Here is a 20827-nt window from a genome sequence, read left to right as displayed (position 1 = left end):
CACAACTACCTGTCACTACAGTTTCAGGGGATCCAACCCCCTCTTCTGCATGTAGTCCACATCCATTCCCACAGCAGACACTCCTGCACATAACTGCCTTACGTCTTTGCCATCTTACTTTGCCATCTTACTTTGGTTGGTAAACTCAGTGTGAACACTGAAGATTGGAGACGGAGTCACTAGAGTATTGACATTGCTGGCAACGGTGAGAATAGCCGCTGGCCGCTGTACGCTGCACAGCCTCGGTCTGGCTGGCCGTCAGCCTGACAGCCCCTCCACCTCCCCACCCCTGCACGCATGTATGCTCATGGACAGCACGTTAATCCGAGTCTCATGGTCTTTCATTTTTTAAAGGAATGTTTATATTAATTCACAAACTCCTCTTGAAGATCAAAATTACAAAGGAAAAATCTCAAAAGTGCTTATCAGATAGCCTAGTCACTACACCATGGAAAGGCAGAGTATCAGGTTGCTGCTAGTGCTCTGTATGAAAGCAGGTCTTATTCACAGTATCCTAACCCTCTGCTAATAGAGGGAGGCTCTTAAAAAGTTGGCAGAGTTTTGGCTTGACAGATAAGGGTAACTTAACCTCTTACTCATTGCAAAATAAGTGTAATAAATACCATATAGGTCGGGGTTTGAGGGGAACCATAGTTTTCAAAGTAAAAAATGAAAATTGATGGTCCAATTTTAATTGAAGAGTAACTTTCCCATGCCTTCCAGATGCTCCAGGCTGAGGAGACCTCTAGCACGTCTCAGCTGAATGAGCTAATGATGGCCTCCCGGACAACACTGCTGTCTCAGGAGCCACGGGAGAGGACTGCAGAGAGCATTGAGCTCACGGGGACGTTCCTCATCAATCTAGAGGGTGAGTAGTGAGTGTGGACTGAAGGGCTGAGGGCAACCCCAGCTTGCCATGGGACTGGGTTACTGTAAGGACAGCCTGTGACCTGTACACAGCCAGCTGTCAGGGCTCTAGGAACTGAAGCTGAGGCAGGGAGAGCTCCTTCTCACCCACTGAGTAACTGTCACCGTGAGTCTTTTTCCTTCCTGTCTTCTGTCCTCATATGTAGTGCCTAATACTACCCAGACCCACCCACCTTTCCTAGGCAGATTCTAAAATTTCCTTTGATGATTATCGAAAATTAAAGTACTATCTAGCCATTCTTACAGGGGTTCGGTAAGATTTCCTGGGGTTTCTATCCCAGGACTTTGTGCACTGTCTGCAGAGCTTTGCCGCCTTGGTTCATCCTCATTAGCTGCAGAGGTGGAGAGTGTGGCTCCCTTTGTGTCACTCAAGTTGTTAGTGGCATTGCTGCTGTCTCTTTAACTTGGCATTTTAAAATCCCGGGTTAAGAGCTGGGTGTGGTAGCACACACCTTTAGTCTCAGCACTGAGGAGGCCTCACTCTGTGAGGGCAAGGCTACACAGAGACTGTCCTAATAGAAAAAGAAGAAATTCCAAGTCAGCTGTGTGCCTGGATAGGAATGGCAGGGCCAGCTCTACCTGAGCATTGCAGAGCTCCGACCTGCATGAGAAGCAGCTGGTCTGAGTCATCTGCTCTTCAGTCATCGAGCGGTTTGATCCGTTTCACTGACAGTTTGTTACGGGCAAACCTGGGCCATGTTGGAAAGGGCGGGGGGAAGCCTGGGGAAGGCGTGCCCGCTGGGCCGAGGGCCGGCAGTGCAAGCTTAGTGACTGGAGGTGCTCGGTGTGTTCTTTTCAAGGTGGCGACATCCATGAGGAGTCTTCCTATAAAGTCATTGTCGTACCAACTGCCAAAGAAAAGTGCCCTCGATGTTGGAAGCACACTACCGAGACTGCCGACACTCTCTGTCCTCGGTGTGCAGAGGTTGTTGGTGCAAAATAGCATTCTGATGTAAACAGCTCTCTGAGCAAGAAACCCTCATCGATGCTGTCTGGGGGTGAATTATTAGAACCCTAGAAAGAAGTCCAAGATTTAGGTAAGGGTGGAAGAGTAATGGTAAAAGAGAAAGATAGGAGTAAAAATCAGAATTTTAAAAGTATTTCCTGTAACTACAGAAAGATTTATATATATATACATACATATACACATGTATATGTATATATCACACACACACACACACACACACACACACACACACACAGAAATACATATATGCAGACATACGTATGTCTGCACATACACTCATGATGGACTTCTTCAGAGTCAGGCACTGAATATGGTTACTTTCAATGTGGCCAAACAGAATGTTTCATATTTTATTGAAACTTTTTGACTCAGTATTTAAGTTCTGTGATGTCTGAAAATAAAGGCATTCTGGGAAACTTCCAACTGATGATGGTGTATAAGCTGTGGATAATGAAGAACATGTAACTTTGCAGGGGAGTGGTGGTAGAGTCGTGTGCCCACACGAGGTGAAGGGAGCCAGTGCATTCTGCCCACTAGCAAACATCAAGTTTCTAAGGCAGCAGGATTTTGGAAAGTACTGCAAAGAACATCACCAAACTATTATTCAAGAGGAAGAAATCTCTTTGTCTTACATGTATGAATGTCAAGGAAATAACATGAAAGCTGAAAATTTATTTCACTAATATACATAAGTTCACAATAATGAACAGACACGGAAAATAACGGTATATACAGAATTCACTACTTACAATACATTGACAGTAGATAAATAATAGAGCATCTTGTAAGGAATCCAAAACTGGATTGATCTTCCAAGGATGGCTAATCTACTAAGCAGAATCTAGCTGCCTAGCAAACCCATCCCTGCGAGGTGAGAGAGCCTTCACTGTTGCTATAGTGTACTGTAAGAATACTTGTTTCTTCAGGAAATGGACCACAGCAACTTCTAAATGAATGCTGTAATCGATGTAAGCTTATTGTTACTAAGTTTTAGTTTTCCATGATTTTAAATCACAAGTAATCATATTTTAAAAAGCTATGTAAATGCAGCAGGCTTCACACTGACCTTAGATGGACTTTTCTAACAAGGTACAGCTCTTTTCTGTCTCTCTGCCAAAGTGGGAAGCATGGGAAGCCTGGTGCTGTGTACTGCTGTGTCTACGTTTATCCCGGCCTCCTCTTCTACATCTACCACAACCTGGATAGAGAAGTTAGGGTTATCTGACACTTTCATTAACAAGATAAAAACATGGAATTGTAAGAAGAGATGGGGGCGTCTAGGGAAACACTACTGGCTAAGGGCATGTGTCATGCCCTTGGTGCAGGGACACCAGCCCCATAGTAGAACCGAATTCCTTTATTTGTGGCACTTTGTTGTTAGAGAATGGATACATAAATGTTAAATTTTTCTTTATCAGATTTATTTTAAAAGCCCTTAGTAAAGTTGTAGAACATTTTACTGCTTTTGTTAAACAAACTCAGGATTTCGTTTTTAAATTCTCTATATATTACTATTTGGATGACAAATCTAACTTAGAGCCTTAACAATTTGCGTTCTGGTTCTCTTAAGTGACTTATGAGAGTAAATTTAGCCAGTTTTATTCTCAAAAATACAAGCCACCCCCCTCCCAAAACAAGTAATGGAATTAGAGTAAAAAGGCCGTCATGATTAGTGGTGCCCGCTCCTCTTCCAGAGCACTGCAGGGCACGGGAGAACGGACCTCCTAGGACCTCGTAAAGGGTGGGGTTTCTGTCACTCAAGCTGTGCTTAAAGAGACTGCAGCCCGTGGCCAGCTGCTCCTCAGCCACCCGAGTGACACCTGAAGCATTTCTCTTTGAAGGTGTGAAATCTGACAGTTAACAGCATTAGTTTTAGCCAGGCACAATCTTACTTAGATCTAACTTTTTAAGGGAAAAGAATTCACATTTGTGTGTGCTCAGGTTCAGACTTCTACTGGGTGTCCCTGAAGAACGTTCTCAACCTTCACAATGGTGGAGTTGGCTTCTTCCCACTATTAGAATGATCACTGTGAACCGTGGTCATGGCAGACACCAATAATTGCACTGTATGGCTACATTCCAGAGATAGTTAAACCGCAGTTAGTACTCGCCCATTTGCAGAGCCAAAGCGCTGTTGCCAGGTGGGGTGGGTGGGTTTGCCTCCCACTTTGGTTAGCACTTGGTCTGCTCTAGGCACTACAGGCTACAGAACTGGTCGCAGTTTATCCTCTCCACCCAGCTGTGAGGTAGGTTTGCTAAGGCTGTCACAGCACAAAGTGTGTTCTCTGTCCTGCTCCTAGGACAGGCAACATGACCAAGTCCCAGAAACAGACATTTTGGAACACTTGGAAGAAAAATAAAGTTGGACTTTAAATATTTTAGAATTTTTGCTTTGTTCTTTTTTTACATAAGTCTTACAAGATAAATACATTTTTTACAATTACCTGATGTGGACACAATTTTGGAACTTGACAAAATAAAGAATAAATCTTAGTTTACATTATCATTGATTCTGCTGCATTGTTCACATCTCTGATTCCCAATTCTGGCAAGTAGAGCAGGCTCGGGGTCCTTCTCCAGGTCCCTTCTGGTGATCTCAAAGCCATGTCTCCTCTGATGGCAGCAGCAGCAGCAGCAGCACCCAGAGCTCCCTGCCAGGTGGCATCCTGGTGCAGGGCCAAGCTAAGGACATCTCTGCATGGTCTAAAGGGATGTGGGCTGTATCTCTAGCGTGCTGATGGAAGCTATATGAACACACTTAATCCCCACTGGAGACATTTGGATAGGAACTAGAATACTACAGTAAGAATGAAATCTGCAAATTATAACCAGTTACAATACCAAAGTTTAACAATAAAGCTGCTTATTTGAATGAAAAAATAACAGTAAAGCATCTGTATTAATTATAGCACAGTTAATGTATTTTATCTTCAGTCTCAACTGAAGAAGTGGAATTTAGCCAGGATTGCACTTTTTAAAAGTAATATATTTATTTATTATACAAAAAAAAAAAAAAAACCTCCCCAAAGTTCCAGGTCTTGCTGTGTAGAATGCCATGCAGTGATTCGTGTGGTCACAGGGTCTTAGACACTGTCATAGCGTGGCCATGGCTTCCACAGCTTCGATGAGGTGCAGAGCCAGGCTGTACTGGCCGTGCTTCTCTGGCAGGAGCTCTATCACTTTATGCACCAGCTTAGCTGTTGTTGCAATTGGCACATCAGTGTTTTGAAGATCCTGGGGGTTCTGCGAATGGGACACAAAAGCCCTTTAGTTTCACGCACTCAAACAGTGGTTGTTCCTGCCTTCAGCGTTATTATGGAAGTTCTCCCAATCAAAACATTTCTTTGGAATGAAACAAATTTCTTGCTGTGAACTCACGAGGAAAGGTCACCCATGGACCTGCTCATGCCGCCCTGCACTCACCATCGCCTTCAGCCAGGTGCAGAGTGTGGGTGGGAGGCTGGCCAGCAGCTCCATGCCTTCTTTTGTCTGGGTGTGGAAAAGGGCATGAGCCAGCCTTTGCCCTGTCAACACGAGCAGCTGAGATGCCAGCACTTCTTTGTCATGAACTTGCAGAATGGCCTGAGGATGAACATGGAGAAACAACACAGCCAGAGTTACTCAAACTGTTCCCTGAAGGCTGCCAGTGAGGAGAGTCTACTTCTGCTCTCTACATGACCACAGTGTGCACAAAGGAAGAGTGAAATCCAACTTAGAATTTAAGCCCAAATCTTTGCTCATCAGCTAGTTTGGTTACCTAAGTACTATAGTAACCTCAGGCTTGGAGAGCAGCCAACTTCCTCTCAATCACTCCCTGCTGGTGAGTGGATGCCTACCCACCCCTTACTCATGGCTGGCGAGCCTTGCACCTTGCCAAGCTGGTCCCATCTAAGGACTTCTGTACTCTTGGTTCTTCCTTCTGAGGTACTTACTGTTCCCTCTCCCTCAGAGGTCAGTTCAGCTATCACTTTCTTCCACCCACTGAGGCTCCCATTTATCCTGTGGCTCTACTCACTTTCGTCTCTTGGTACAGAACTATCCATGTTTTCCTGCTCCTCCAGTTCCACAAGGAGCCCTCTTATGTTCTACATCTGTATGAACCTGGCACCAGGCACAACTCTGGCTCCGGCTTTCTACTCTTTTCTTGTTTTTTTTCTGAGACTGGGTCTTATGCAGCCCAAGGTGGCCTATGTAGATGAGGATGACCTTAAAATTCTTATCCTCCTGCATCCACATCCCAAATGTATGCACCACTATAACCGACCGTTTACTGCTTCCTCCAGCTGTCTGTTTTATAGCGAGAGCCCCAAGAATGACATCACCGGTCATTCTTACCTCCTCTCCTAAGAGGTCAGCTCCATAGTTGTACAGCTCTCCTACATAATGCCTTCGAATGACATCTTCGCTCACTTGAAGGTGTTGAGCTAAATCCACAGCCAGAACTGGCCAGTTGTCTTTCCAATGAGTGGTCACTGCCTCTTCGGCGGGATCTTTGTCCTTGGTGACAGAATGCTGAGCCTGGACAGCTGCACTGACAACTTTCAGTAAGAACTTGAAGACAGGAAGGCACAGCACTGCCTTGTCAGTACTTTTCATTGAAGAGTAACCCAGTGCTTGCTGTAGAAGCTGGTAGCCCGAGTTCAGTCCCAAGAGTTCATGGGAAAGTGGAAGAACGGACTACACAAAGGTGTTCTCCCCATAGTGCTATGGAATACACAAGGCCACCCCCATACACACAATAACATTAAAGTGCCTCAAGTCAACTTTGTATCAACCAGAGAGACACCATTACAATTATTGTTAATTTTTATTTATTTATTTGGTTTTTTGAGACTGGGTTTGTCTGTCTTGGAACTCACTCTGTAGACCAGATTGACCTTGAATTCAGCCTGCCTCCCTCCCAAGTGCTGGGATTAAAGGCATGTGCTGCCACCGCTGCCACCACCACCACCTGGCCTTTTAATTTTTAAAGTTAAATCAATGTGGAGGAGTCAGTTCTCTCTGCCATGAGGGTCCTGGAGGTCCAGCTAAGGTCACTAAGGGCTTTTACCTGCTGGACCATCCCGCTGCTTTAAAGTTGTTTTGATACCAATAAAGGAATATATACTTGAATAACTTGAAGTAGTCAGCTTTTAAAAAGACAGCTATATTTCTACTTTGTTATTTCCTCCTAAGAAACAAGAACAAAATCCAGTTGCTAGCTTACCTGTTGTCTTATAGAAATAAAATTTGGATCCATTTCCCCACTCGGTAATAATTGAATTGAAGTTAAGTCTTTGAAAAATGCATTCTTTCCCTAAAGAGAAAGATTGAAAAACGAGAACAAAAACCCCTGATGAGTATGGATTATTAAGGGAGCATAAGGAAAGATTTTTAAAACCAATCACTTTACTATGAGTAATTCATGGTTGGTTTTTATTTTCCCCTTAAACAGAAAGATCTTAGCATTCTGTTCATTATCTAACTTGGTAACCATTGCTAGTATCAAGCCCAAGCAATTCCTCCTCCCCGGAATGTGGGCTGCTGACAGGCAGAAAATATGATGCATCAGACAGGTGACAGCAAGTCATGCTCCAGACTGGGCTCCAAAGAACTGTGGCTTCTGCCTTGGGTGCTCTTGTTCACTCCCCCTGAGAGGGCCCAGTGGCCAAGTGAGCCACCCTCTAGACACAGCTCCATGGAGTAGATCATACTCCCCAGTGTAGCTGAGGCCTCCATGAAGCAACCCCACCACAGTCCCACAAGACCCGCTATGCCAAAGGCAGCTAGGTAAGGAAGTCAGATTCCTGGCCCATAAGGTCTGAGGAAATAAACCAGGTGTGGTGACCCATGCCTGTAATCCCCGGGGAGCTAGGGGGTTGAGTTCAAGGGTACGTAACTGACACTACGAACTACCAAGGCCCGTGGTTCTAGTTCAGTGACAGAGCAACTGCTAGCATGTGCCAGGCTAAGCTCTAGAGTGTCAAGTGGTGGCTGCTGGCAACCACCCAGTCTCTGGGGTAACTTTGGTTAAGCAGCCACAGGTAACTGAACAATCAGCATGTATCTGACTCATCACGTGTTTAAGACCAGACGTGGTTAAGGAGTCACACAGGGCGGGCGGGGTAGATGGCTCAGTGGATAAGAACACTCACTGACCAAGCATGAATACTTGAATTTAAGCCCTCAGCACTTACATGAAAAGCCGGAATGGCTGAGTGTGCCGCAACCCCACACTGGAGAGTGGAGGTGGTGTACACTGATCAGTGAGCTTACTGGCCAGCCAGCCCTAGAGTAAACATGGAGCTTTTGGCCGTGAGACTCCTTGTCTCAGTCAGTAAGGTGAAAAGCTGCACATCCTCCTCTGGCCTCCAAACCCCAACACAAAAACCAATCAGACAATAGGGTCAGATTTCCCTCCGCAGGGAATGGAGTGCAGAGCTGAGAGCCCCAGGTCAGCCACTCAACAACCTCTCGTGAACAAGCCATCCCAGAAAGTCTCTAAGAAGTGTCTGCATAGTGAATGTCTATGAGTCTAAGTTACACAGAGGGCCAAGAGTTAAAACTATTTACCCACTCGCTTCAGACATAAGTCAGTTTTTGCCCAGGATGCAGGTAGTCCTGGCTAGCAAAGATCCTCAGGCAGTGTCTGCCTTCAGAGTGCTGGGAGTAAAGGCATGCACCACCATGCCAAACCTAGTATTTCTTAAGTATCTTTTACAATTTCAAGTAAAAGATACACTAATTCAAAACCAATATTTATTACATATAATGTTGTTTCATTGAGAAAAATTTGCCGTCAGACTCCCCCTAACATTTTTTTTTTCTGTCAGAAGTTAACTGCTGGGGTAGCAGCAGTCTTTATTTTTCCTTTGTGTCCTCTGCAGGCTAGATCCAGTCTCTAGCACTGTGCTGGACCCTGCCCTAAACAACTGTAATCTAAATATTCAATGTTGTTGATTAAAATTTTCTCTCTTTCACTCTGCTTAGGTGGGATAGAACCCAGGGCACCAGGCATACCAGGCAAGTGCTCTACCACCAAGCTGAAGCCCAGCCCCAAATCTCTCTTAAAATATGTACTACTCCTGCTTACACAGAGTGTCAAACTTCACATGGCTAAGACATTCCGAACAGCTTTCCGTGAGAGCCCCAAGCTTGAGAACAGATTTGCTGTCAGTCCTATGGGGGGAATCTTGTGAGCCCTCAGAACTGACTACCTCCTAGTTCACACCCGCCCCGGTCCCTGACCGGACCCTTCTCACACAATGGATCTTCTGCACACTGTGGACATGCGCCTTTCCTTGAACATCTTGACTACAAATGCATCCAGCTAAGCTCTTGCTTTGTGCTAGGCAAGGTACACAGACATGGGAACAGCAAAGAGATGTGACAAGTTAGGGGACACAGACAAGCACTCTGAAGAGGGTGCTTAAGTGGTTATCTTAAAACCTAAAAAAATAACTAGACACCGGCCACACAAACTAGTTGCCTGTGAAGAGAGTGATGGACATGTGACCGAGGGATGGCTGACACAGGAATGGCTGTGGGAAGTCCCTCCTGGCTCCAGAGTTCTATGTGGCACAACTTCCCTAGAATAATAAGAACCAGCCAGGCGGTGGTGGCACACGCCTTTAGTCCCAGCACTCGGGAGGCAGAGGCAGGCGGATCTCTGTGAGTTCGAGGCCAGCCTGGTCTCCAAAGCGAGTTCCAGGAACGGCGCAAAACTGCACAGAGAAACCCTGTCTCAAAAAACCAAAAAAAAGAACCAATCATGACCCTGAGGGCTGGGAGTGTAAGCGAAGGCTGAATCCTCCATCAATCCTCCATGCCCTGTATGTCCTCTTGAGAGAGGTGGTGTTTCTCCAGGGAGATACCTCTTCGGCTCCTACAGGGACAGGTACCTGAGGGGAAGCCTGTCTTGAGAAAAAGCTGATGTTATACTTTAGCCAAAAGGCTGAGAAGTGACTCTCTGTACTTTCCTCATGCACTGAAGCCACATTCTCCAATGCAGTCAAATCTGAGCGGTAAAGCTGAAGTTTTTATTTCCTGTTGGAATCTTCTATCTCGGGACTTACTAATCAGCCTGATGATGCAGTCTTTCCGGAAGACCACCACGTTGGTTTTGTGAGGAGCTACAAAATGTGAGGCAGGAACCAATCTGCTCAGGAAGCCAGCTCTCCCAGTGTTGGGCCTCGAGAGCGACGGAGGCAGGACAGTTAGGAAGGGGTCTGCTTACTAGTCAGGAGGGTGGGGACGAGGCACAAGCTAGGAAAGCAGCACGGGACAGCAGTGTCCAGTAGGTTGTCTTGGTTCTTGAGATGGTCTCATTTAGCTCAGGATGGCCTAGAATCGACCATGTCGCCCATGCTGGTCATGAACACACAAACTTCCAACTTCCGCTTCCTGAGTGCTGGATTACAGGCACAGGCCACCATGCCTAACTTCAGCTTTCAGTAAGAACAAGTAAGTAGACTGGGCTGAGGCAGGGGGTTTCTAGTGTGTGCTGGTACACAAAGGTTTCACTTCCAGGTTCTAGTGTGTGCTGGCACACAAAGGGTAGCATTACTGTTAATAACTCAAGCCAGGGAACTCAAGGGAAAGCAAACTGAAGTCAGGGCAGGATGGGGTGAGGGTCTCCAGATTCAAAGGATCTCAAACTCCTTAGGACATTCAACTGAAGCACACTCATCAGACTGTATGAGTAGGTCTGGATGTATCTAGAGAGAATATGCAGGATGAGAAGGACCAAGAGCAGAGGGCAAAACCCCATTGGACATCAAAGGACATCGTGAATAAACTAGAAGAATGGAGCTAGGTAGGATCGTCCCCCGTAAACCACTGAAGAACCTGCACACACACCATTCAGGAAGAACCTCACGTACCCTCGGGGACTCACCTTGCTATCAAAGAGGGCGAGTGGCTTCACACTCTTCAGAGAGAAGCGCATGGCCGCATACAGGATGGAGCACAGGATGGAGTGATGCTCCACCAGCGGGTAGTGGATAGGCTTCTGCTCGAGCGCCAGTTCCACTATAGATATGGGTCCTTCCACGGACAGCCAGGCATCCTCCGTGTCCAGGACCGGCACCTGCATTTCATCCCTGCTGATGTCAGCCTGTGCAAGTTGAGAATGGAAGGAAGGCTGTGTCAAGAGCTGGAGAATAAAGACTGAAAACTTCAACATCCCAAACTGCAAACCGAGAAATCACAAAAATATAAGGGGGGAGGGGGGGAGATGATATATCACTTTTTAGGCTAAAGCCAAAACCTACAAATGAATATGTTAGCTAAGCCCATCATAATAATGTCGTTTCTTAAGCTCAATGATTTTCAGAATATTTACTATCCACAGAGACACTCAAATGAGGGTGTGGGGGGAGAAGGTGCTATGTGTGTGTATGTAGTCTCACTTCATGGCCCTGGCTGGCCTTCAGTCTCAGTCCTTCTATCCCAGCCTCCCAAGAGGGGATTCCAGGCATGCCCCACTGCGCCCGGATAGCATACGCCTTTTACCTCCAGTGAAGTCTGAAGAAGCTCCAGGCAGGACCCCAGGAAGGATGTCATTGCTGTGTCACTCATCCCCACGTCCTGTTCTCAAAAAGGAACATGATGAGGTTGCATCAACACTTCTGTACTACCAGAGAAACACGAGACCTCAGCATGTCCACTTGCCTGACTTTCTACACTGACTACAATCTGATTATTGTATACATAGTTAAGTTTCTGCCAGTGGGTTTGGTAGCATCCATCAATTTGATATTGGCCGTTAGTGTGTGAGCCTAGTGATCAATCTGAATGTTCTGGGGTGAGGATCCAGAGAGACTCTGGATTCTATCTCCAGCACCAAAGGGCAGAGGAGAGACATAAAATGTAGTATTCTCTGTGCACAGTGAAGGCAGATCCTTCAACTTGCTAAGGCATTTGCTAGCCAACTAACCATGGAATATGGTAAGAACACACATGAGGTTCAACGAGGAAAGTTCTAATGAAACAACATGGGTGCTGGTTCATGGCATCTTGAAGGCACTGAACTGAATTATCTGAACAAAACTAGAATTCCCCATTTGATGACCAAATACCAGATTCATACTTTTGGCAATAAATAGTTCCCAATGACCCCTTCTACAGGCCTGTACAAGGAGCTACTGCATTTCTGTATAATCTTTTTAAAGCCAACAATCAATTCTTCACACCTTCAAAGTACAAAATTCAGAGTGTGTGCGTGTATACTTGCACACATACGTACTTAACTATAGGCACACAATCACTCTGTAGAACACAACAGAAATCTTCAGTTATGGTGATTTGGGGGGAAAAGGCCTAAAAGATTTATGTGTCTCAACACTTCTTGGGATATTTAAGAACATGTCAAAGTCTGGAGGGAAATCGATCAGCAGCCTCGGTGTCGGTGGATCAGAATGTCAACTGAGGTCAGCGGTTACTCAGTCAGGGTAGTCTGCCTGTAGGTGAGGTCAGCTATCTCTACTGTGAGAGACCAGTGCAGAGCAGACCCAGGCAGAGACAGCAATCCTACTCCAGTCCAGAGTCCAAAGCCCAACGACCTTAAGACTTACACACGCTAACTGCCATCTAGACGGGGAAACCGAGTGACCACAGATCACAACCATTTCCTTAATGCAGTACTCTCTGTTTTTACTGTCATCTCAACAGTGAAAATCAAAGTTCACTCATACAGAAAGATATTATGTAGAGTGTAGGTTTAACAATGAGACTCACTCACCCTTCGGCATAACCTATCCTTTGGAGCTTTTCCAACCTGAAACAGGCAGAAAATGTTAAAATTTACACTAGAAGGCATTCGAATGGCACAGAAAATAAAAGCAACCAGAATTACAGCTATAAATCCATGCCCGTCATTAACTACTGGCAGGCTACCAACAATAAGAGCAACTTTTTTGTGGTAGAACTAAAAAAAATATATCACAAAAATATCACACAGAGCTCATGAATAATTCTTTTCAAAAACATATTCTTGGGCAGGAGAGATGGCTCAGCAGTTAAGAGCACTAGTTGCTCTTACAGAGCACCTGGGTTCAATTCCCTGCACAAACAGACATCTAAGGTGGAAGAGGGAAAGGCCAGGAGGCCTCAACCACAGACGAAGAAGAACTACAGGCAACTAAGGAATGCTGAGCGTGGGAGAAATAGCTTCCCCAGGAAAGAGCAGGCAGACAGACAGACAGACAGACACAGACACACACACACACACACACACACACACACACACACACACACACACACACACACACAAAAAAAAAAAAAAGCTAGACCTGGGAAGTACATTTAAGCCAGAAGGAATAAACGACACTATCAATACCACACACCCCAGTGTAAACAATCTTTCTAATATCAAGAAACTAAGGGAATGGCTGGGTGGTGACGCAGGCCTTTAATCTCAGCACTCGGGAGGCAGAGGCAGGAGGATCTCTGTGAGTTCGAGACCAGCCTGGTCTACAGAGGGAGATCCAGGACAGGCACCAAAACTATACACAGAGAAACCCTGTAGATGTAACCAACCGTCTTATTAAATAAGAAACACAGAACCAATGTAAAAGAGAAAGCAGAGAGGTCAGAGCTCAGAGCTAAAATCTCATCCTTCCTCCTGCGGTGGTCTTAGCTTCCCGAAAGAGAGCTATTTCCCTGTGTGTAAGTCGTTTCATAGTCATTCTGCCTTCTCATTGGTTATAAACCCAAACACGTGACTGCCTCGTCACTGTCTGCATGTACAGCCCCCCAGGTCTTAAAGGCATATGTCTCCAATGCTGGCTGTATCCCTGAATACACAGAGATCTATGGGATTAAAGGCGTGCGCCACCACTGCCACACTCTGTCTATGGCTCTAATAGCTCTGACCCCCAAGCAACTTTATTTATTAACATACAATCAAAATCACATTTCAATACAATTAGAATACCACCACAAAACCCTGTCTCAAAAAAAAAAAAAAAAAAAGAGAAAGGAAGGAAGGAAGGAAGGAAGGAAGGAAGGAAGGAAGGAAGGAAGGAAGGAAGGAAGGAAGGAAGGAAGGAAGAAGTTAATTACGGGAACTAAATAAAGTCAGTATGTGACCATTTAAATCACCTCACCTTATCCATCAAGTAGGTAGCAGCAGAAAACCTTTTAACCAAGAACGTATTCCACATCATCAACGCAATACCTACACAGCAAATGAAAGATGAACAGAGGGTTACAGATGCAACTTCAGCAGACTTGTAACTCTCTTCCCCAAGCTTGTGGACTCTCTATTTACATATTGTTTCTTGCATCTTACACAGAATTTTCATTTTTAATGAAAGAATAAGTGAACAGAAGAGTACAGCCATAAACAGTAATTATAAAATTCCTATCACATGCAGCAAGAAAAATATCATCACCACCATCATCATAACATCACAGAGACTCCAGAAAGGCTTAGAATGTTTGTTTGCTTGCTTGGCTGTGCTGGGGCTGTGCTGGGGGTGGGACACAGGGCCCTGCACATGCTCAGCAAGGCTCTTTTACTGATTAGCAGTCCTGGCTCTCAAGCTTTGGTGAAAGTATGAAACAGGCTGAGACAGTGATTTGGGAAAACCTCTTGGGAAATGTCTGTTAACATGGTACCTACTGGTCTCCCAGCACATCTCTGAAATTCATCATAAAAGACATGCACAAATTGTTGAGAACAACTTAATTCTTATGTAAAAGTATTAAAATATTAAAAGTATGTCAAGGTAGCCAGATGTGGTGGCTCGTGCCTGTAATGCCAACCTTTGGGAGGAAAAGGCAAGAAGATCAGGAGTTCAAGGGTGGCCTGGGCAACACGAGACCTTACTGCAAGAGGAAACAAACAAGCACCCACCCCCAAAGAGAAAAAGCACTTTAAAACATTAAAAATACTTAAAGAAGAAACTCAGCTAAGCAAACAAGAACAAAACCTGTGCTTTTATTTACATAGCAAAGCAGCTGGCAACCCATAGTAGTCCCCAGGAGGAAGCAGTTACAAGGGGAACTTTGCAAAGAGTAAGATGTTGTTGGAGGATGTAAGCTTAACAATTCATGTCCTGTTACGGCAGGGGCTCCCATGAGTCCACGAGGCCTTAACATCTGCTACTCACCGTTTTGAACATGTGCATTAAGAATGCGCTTCAAGTGTTCTATGGACCTAACCAAAAAGCGTGCTTCCTTAGACAGGAGAGAGAGAGAAGATAAAGGTTACTTCACATCAATGAAAACCTTTTCTTCCCCCCCCCCCCCTTTTATTTTATTTTACAATACTATTCAGTTCTACATATCAGCCACGGGTTCCCCTGTTCTCCCCCTTCCCACCCCTTACCCTTACCCCCAGCTCATCTCCCATTCCCACCTCCTCCAGGGTAAAGCCTCCCCCGAGGACTGAGATCAACCTGGTAGACTCGGTCCAGGAGGGTCCAGTCCCTTCCTCCCAGACTGAGCCAAGCGTCTCTGCATAAGTCCCAGGTTTCAAACAGCTAACTCATGCAATGAGCACAGGACTTGGTCCCACTGCCTAGTTGCCTCCCAAGCAGATCAAGCCAATCAACTGTCTCACCTATTCAGAGGGCCTGATCCAGCTGGGAGCCCCTCAGCCTTTGGTTCATAGTTCATGTGGAAAACCTTTTCTTTAAGATTTACTTTTATTTCTGTGTATGTGTCTGTGGTGAGTGAACACTGTGTGTGAGAGGATGCCTCCGGAGGCTAGGGGAGGGCATCAGAGACCCTGAAGCCAGAGTTACAGGCACGTGTGAACATCCAGACTAGGGTGCTGAGAACTGAACTCAGGTCCTCTAATGAAGCAACCTTAACCACAGAGCCCCATCTCTAGCTCCCACTGGAGACTTCTTACTAAATTCCAGCATAAATCTATTTAAGAATTTGGCAAAGGGGCTGGAAAGATGGTTCAGTGGTAAAGAGCACTTGTTGCTCTTGCAGAGGACCCATATGATGGCTTACAATTATCCACAACCCAAGTCACAGGGGATCCAGCACCTTCTTCTAATGTCCAAGGGCACTGGGCATACAGGTAGTGCACATACATACACGCAAGCGAAACAGTCACATACACATGGAGGAGGAGGAGGAGGAGGAGGAGGAGGAGGAGGAAGCATCAGCACTACCACCACTGAAGCAGCAGCCCCTGGGGATGGCAGCACACACCTTTAAACCTAGCACTCTGGAGGCAGAGACAGGTGGATCTCTGTGAGTTTGACGCCAGCCTGGTCTACATAGTGAGTTCCAGGACAGCCAGGGCTACACAGTAAGATCCTGTCTCAAAAACAAACAAGCAAGCAAACAAGAAGAAATTGATAGAAGCAGATGGACCATGAATTCCTGACCACGTGGACTACAAAGGGAATTCCAGGCTAAGCGATAGCTAAACCCTGACTCAAACAAACAAACAAGAAGGAGGGGGAGGGGGGGAGAAGAAAAGTAAAACCAAAGAAACTCTGAGAATTAGGTAAATAACTTTTGATAAGATAACTTCAATCATCCCATTATCTAATTAATGATTAAGTCTAGACACACCCCAGATCATGCTGACAGGGAGGTTCAAACTCTGCAGTCTATATACCACACAATTGTTCTCTACAGGCAATACTTGAATTTCACAGGCATGAAAACTTAGTTTCCTTCTGCAAACAATCATTATACAACGAATTTGGAACAGCTACTATGCACAAAACCTATTTAGCCCCCAGGAACACTACACTGAAGAAAATGGACCCAGATCTTCGTCTTCACTGAGGGAAAAGTCTAGTGAAGGAGCTAGACAATAAATATGAAAGCGGGCATATCAGTCTGTCAGAAGTAAATGGAAAGGAGAAAAGAATGAGAGTAAGGGAACAGGAAACACCAGAGGGAAGGCTTAAAAGCTATCTGTGTGATCACAAAGGTCGATATACTCAAATTTATATAATAGCATGTAACATAAAATCATCCAGACGTTTGCTAAAACGTTTTAAAGCCCCCTATCACTACTGTCCCACACATGTTGATACAGGAAATTCTCCAAAGAGAATTCAATTTAAAATTAAAGGTAGATGTGTGTATAGTGGTGAAGTTAGGGTGGGGTTAATGTGTTAAGTGGATGAATAGTTAGCAAGAAAACCACATAAACAAGCCAGCCAGCCATTCTTCAAATCATCCTAAAGGAGGCCAACGATGGCACTAACAGGAAACACTAGGTACCATGCATGCCATCTTCTCTACGCTTCAAGATGACTACAACTGTAGAATATTCTCGTTTAGGAAGAAATGAAGACAGTGGACTCAGCAGTGATTCCAAAGGTCAGGCCATTGTGTGCTACAACCAGGATTAGCTGGAAGGAATGGCCACCGGGCACGAAGACAGGCTCTTCTGTGAGCCAGAACCAAAAGCTGTGCTGCTCATTCCTCCTTCCTTTAACACAGGACTGTACTGGTACAGCCCAGTCTGGAACACAGTTCTCTCCTTACTTGAAGATGTGTGCTTTGCCCTGTCCTCAGTGAACTGGAACAAGGATAGTTTTTATTTCCTCCTGCATTTCTGCATGAAATGGCACCAACCTAACAGTATGTGTAAATCTTGGTAAAGTCAAAGTAAGGTCCTAATGGCAGCCTAGTGTCTCATGGCTAGAATGTGTCTATGTTTACCACTTTTCTTATATTTGGACAAGAACAATAACCCAGAAACAGCCCTACTGTATACATGGCCAACTCTTGTCCAAGGTTAGCCTTTGCTTGTTTAACTCTCTGATAAAGGCCATACTTTCAGGGTTACAAATTTTCTGTGGGCACTTTGGTCTGGAAGTACCCTAGAGAGTGGCCCCAAGTTTGGCTTTGGATCCCAATTAAATGGCTGACCCTCAACGGGTCACCAATCTATTACCCCACCACTCCACCCATTTAAGGAAGGCATCAATTCTTCAGGCTTGACATCAAGATGAAGCACCATCTCCTTCACTCAAGCCTCCCTCATAAGTACTCTTGTAAATGATTCCTCTTGTATCCAAACTCTTTCTCTGGGGTCTTTATCTCGGGCTGCATTCTTGTATAAAAACCTCAAAGGTGAATTAACTCACACTGATACAATAAGACATCCTTTCTCCCCCCGATAGTCTTTTTAACATGCAATGGTGTTACATATTAAAAGACTACACTAACAGAGTGGTTTAAACAATACACTGTCTTTGCCAAACCTTAACCAAACCCTGGTGCCAGGATGGGGATCCTGTTTATGTTCCTCCATCCCATCTCGCTGAGTCCCCACAGCGGAATATGAACTATAGTCAGTCTTGACTTAACCCCATGCTTCTATTCAATGGAAAAAGGAATGCTAGAACTAGAAAGAGGCTATAACTCCTAAAATCTTAAAGAATTACTGATTGAGGTCTAAAAAAGAGACACTTAAGAACACAGTTGACCACTTCAGTACACACTGCTTACTACCCAGGATAGCCACAAGTTCAAGGCCAGTAAGGGCAACTTAACAAGACCCTGTCTCCAGGAAATAAGTTTAAAAGGGCTAGGATATAGTTTAGTGTTGGAGTGCTTCCCTGGCAGATATGAGGCTATAGGTTCAATACTCAGTATTGCCACACAGGCATACAAGGCAATGTAGGAAAAGCACCTAGCACAGTTACTAGTACAGCACTAGGTCAAAGCAAATGTTTCAAGAGCTCCAGGACAAGCCTGGCCTGGGTACATGTGTGCAGACACAATCATCAGATGGAGACAGACGTACCTCTGGGTCTTTATTCCACTGAACAACATACTCCCAGCAGCAGTGTGCATGCAGCACGTCCAGCTCAAGGCTACAAGGGAACTGTTCATAGGCTAAACACAGCAAGTCTGAAAGACACGAGAGGGTAACAGCACCCTTTCAGTACAAGAACGCAGCTACCTCACTCCGCCTCAGATCACGCAACGCTCATTATTCGGGTGTCACCTGGTATGGCTCCTAGGTCTATCTGCACCTCTGGCATCTCAAGGAAACTTCGGGCAATACCTTCTTTGGGTTCATCTGGGTTTTCTGCATCTCTTTCTTGGTTGGCACATTTCAACAATTCAGGGCTGAGGTCTTGTTTAAATATCCACTTGGCTACACTGTCTGCAACACCACCTACAGGGTTGAGACAAGAAAGAAAATAAAATCTGGTAAAATTTGAGTAGCAATGTACTAACCAAATACAGGATATGCTGGATATTCCCTCAGGATGTTCCCTCAGGATGTTCCCTCAGGAACAGATATGCACACCACATTCACTTCTGAATCTGAATGGAAGGTGATGCCAAAAAGTCATGAGATTTACAGCAGTGTTAACACCTGCCATTCACCTTGAGAGGGCAAGCAAGACAGCTGCTATGTGGGGGCACACTTCTACATTGAGAAAAATCTCAAATAAATGTAAATGGACATGTGTCAATACGGTATGCCATATACTTGCCATAAATTCAAAATATACTACACAGATACAGATGGAGATAAATTACTTTTTTAAAGGATTTTTTTTTTCTTTTTGGTTTGAGAGGCTGGCTTCAAACCAATTACATAGCTGAGGATGGATGACCTTGACCTTCTGATGCTACTCCCTCCACCTCTAAAGTGATGGAACAAGTATGTGCCACCACCCCTAGTTTATGATGTGCTGGGGATTAAGCCCAGGACTATGCATGCCAGACAATCACTCTATCAATGAAGCTAATGCCTACTCCTCACGTTACTTTTTTAAATTTAAAATAAATGCGTATGTGTTTGTATAGGTGTGTACACACACAAACGTACATGTGACATCAGAAGGGGAGGGCGGCGTCCTGCTCTGTTACTCTGCCTTGTTCACTTGAGACAGAGTCTCTCACTGAACCTGGATCCAGGCTGGCAGCAAACTCCAGTTTGTCTCCCTCTCCCACAGCACTGTGGTTAGAGTGTACACAGCCACACCTGGCTTTTACAAGAGCTCTGGAGACTTGAACTCAGACTCATGGTTGGCAGAGACACTCTTCCGCATGGAGTCACTGCCCCAGGGACACGACCCCCCACCCCATATTACATCTAATCTACAACTCACTTGGCTATGTGAAATATCTATGGGCAAAATTCAGTCATAATTTACATGTTTTACTCATCAAGGGGGTACTGCAGGAGAATATTATTTTAAGGTTTGTTACTTTTGTTTATGTTGCATTTGTTTAACTCTGTGAAGCTGTGTTACTGTGCCTGTCTAAAACAACTGATGGCAAGGCAGAAAAGAGAGAGAGGTGGGGCTGCAGGAGAGAAGATACAGAGGGAGAAATCTGGAAAGGGAGATGGAGAAGAAGCCAGAGAAGGGGAAAATATCAGGGGCCAGCCATCCAGTTACACAGCAAGCCACGGAATAAGAGTAAGACTTATGGAAATAAGAGAACAGGAAAAGCCCAGAGGCAAAAGGTAGACGGGATAATTTAAGATAAAGAAAGCTGGCTAGAAACTAAGCCAAGCTAAGGCCGGGCATTCATAAGTAATAATAAGCCTCCGTGTGTGATTTATTTGGGAGCTGGTGGCAGGCCCTCCAAAAAGAGCAAGAAACAAACAACAAATTGGCGTACCAACTTGGGGCTGATATATCCTCTAGAGCCTGAGAAAGTTGAATAACAAAAAAAAAAGGGATATGGCTCCTTTAAGAGTTTGGGCCGGACCGTTTCTACCGGTCAGTGAGCCATTGAGCAGCTAGTATGTTAAGTAGGAACAAAAAACTAAGTAAAAACACCTGCCTCAGTGCAAGCATCAGCATTCTAGAGCTGTAGGAAGGGTGAATGCATTTCATGGTCAGACAAACCTCCAAACAGGCCAAGGGTTTCATGCTTAGATTTCCCGGACCGAGAGCTGCTCATGCGGAGAATACAGGTGTACCTTATGAGCTTGAAAGTTTGCTCATACAGTCAAAAAAGGCTAAAAGATACACAGTAAAAGAGATCTAGACA

At 45.0% G+C, this 20827-nt stretch overlaps 2 protein-coding genes across 4 annotated transcripts in view; one reads left to right on the top strand and one right to left on the bottom strand.

The window, feature by feature from the left end:
- Nucleotides 1-2321, top strand: part of Iars2 (isoleucyl-tRNA synthetase 2, mitochondrial) — a 46214-nt gene extending 43893 nt beyond the window's left edge. The window contains exons 22-23 of the mRNA XM_006972061.4: nt 724-868; nt 1728-2321. Of these exons, the coding sequence (XP_006972123.2) occupies nt 724-868; nt 1728-1870 (288 nt within the window). The 3' untranslated portion in view covers nt 1871-2321. The remainder of the gene's footprint in view (nt 1-723; nt 869-1727) is intronic.
- Nucleotides 2322-3368: 1047 nt separating this feature from the next.
- The window catches only part of Rab3gap2 (RAB3 GTPase activating non-catalytic protein subunit 2), a 90523-nt gene continuing 73064 nt past the window's right edge, over nt 3369-20827 (bottom strand). For 2 of the 3 annotated variants that reach the window (XM_042258783.2, XM_076548150.1), the window contains 11 exons: nt 18816-18989; nt 18612-18718; nt 14989-15055; nt 13981-14051; nt 12615-12650; nt 11387-11461; nt 10770-10988; nt 7101-7190; nt 6230-6445; nt 5318-5476; nt 3369-5137 (listed from right to left, as the gene is read on the bottom strand). In XM_042258783.2, coding sequence (XP_042114717.2) covers nt 4988-5137; nt 5318-5476; nt 6230-6445; nt 7101-7190; nt 10770-10988; nt 11387-11461; nt 12615-12650; nt 13981-14051; nt 14989-15055; nt 18612-18718; nt 18816-18989 — 1364 coding nt within the window. In that variant the 3' untranslated portion in view covers nt 3369-4987. The remainder of the gene's footprint in view (nt 5138-5317; nt 5477-6229; nt 6446-7100; nt 7191-10769; nt 10989-11386; nt 11462-12614; nt 12651-13980; nt 14052-14988; nt 15056-18611; nt 18719-18815; nt 18990-20827) is intronic. The other variant, XM_042258784.2, reaches the window with a different exon arrangement.

The sequence above is a fragment of the Peromyscus maniculatus genome, chromosome 11 (assembly GCF_049852395.1).
Source record: "Peromyscus maniculatus bairdii isolate BWxNUB_F1_BW_parent chromosome 11, HU_Pman_BW_mat_3.1, whole genome shotgun sequence".
NCBI classification, from domain to species: domain Eukaryota; kingdom Metazoa; phylum Chordata; class Mammalia; order Rodentia; family Cricetidae; genus Peromyscus; species Peromyscus maniculatus.
This window is presented reverse-complemented; position numbering and strand designations above follow the sequence as displayed.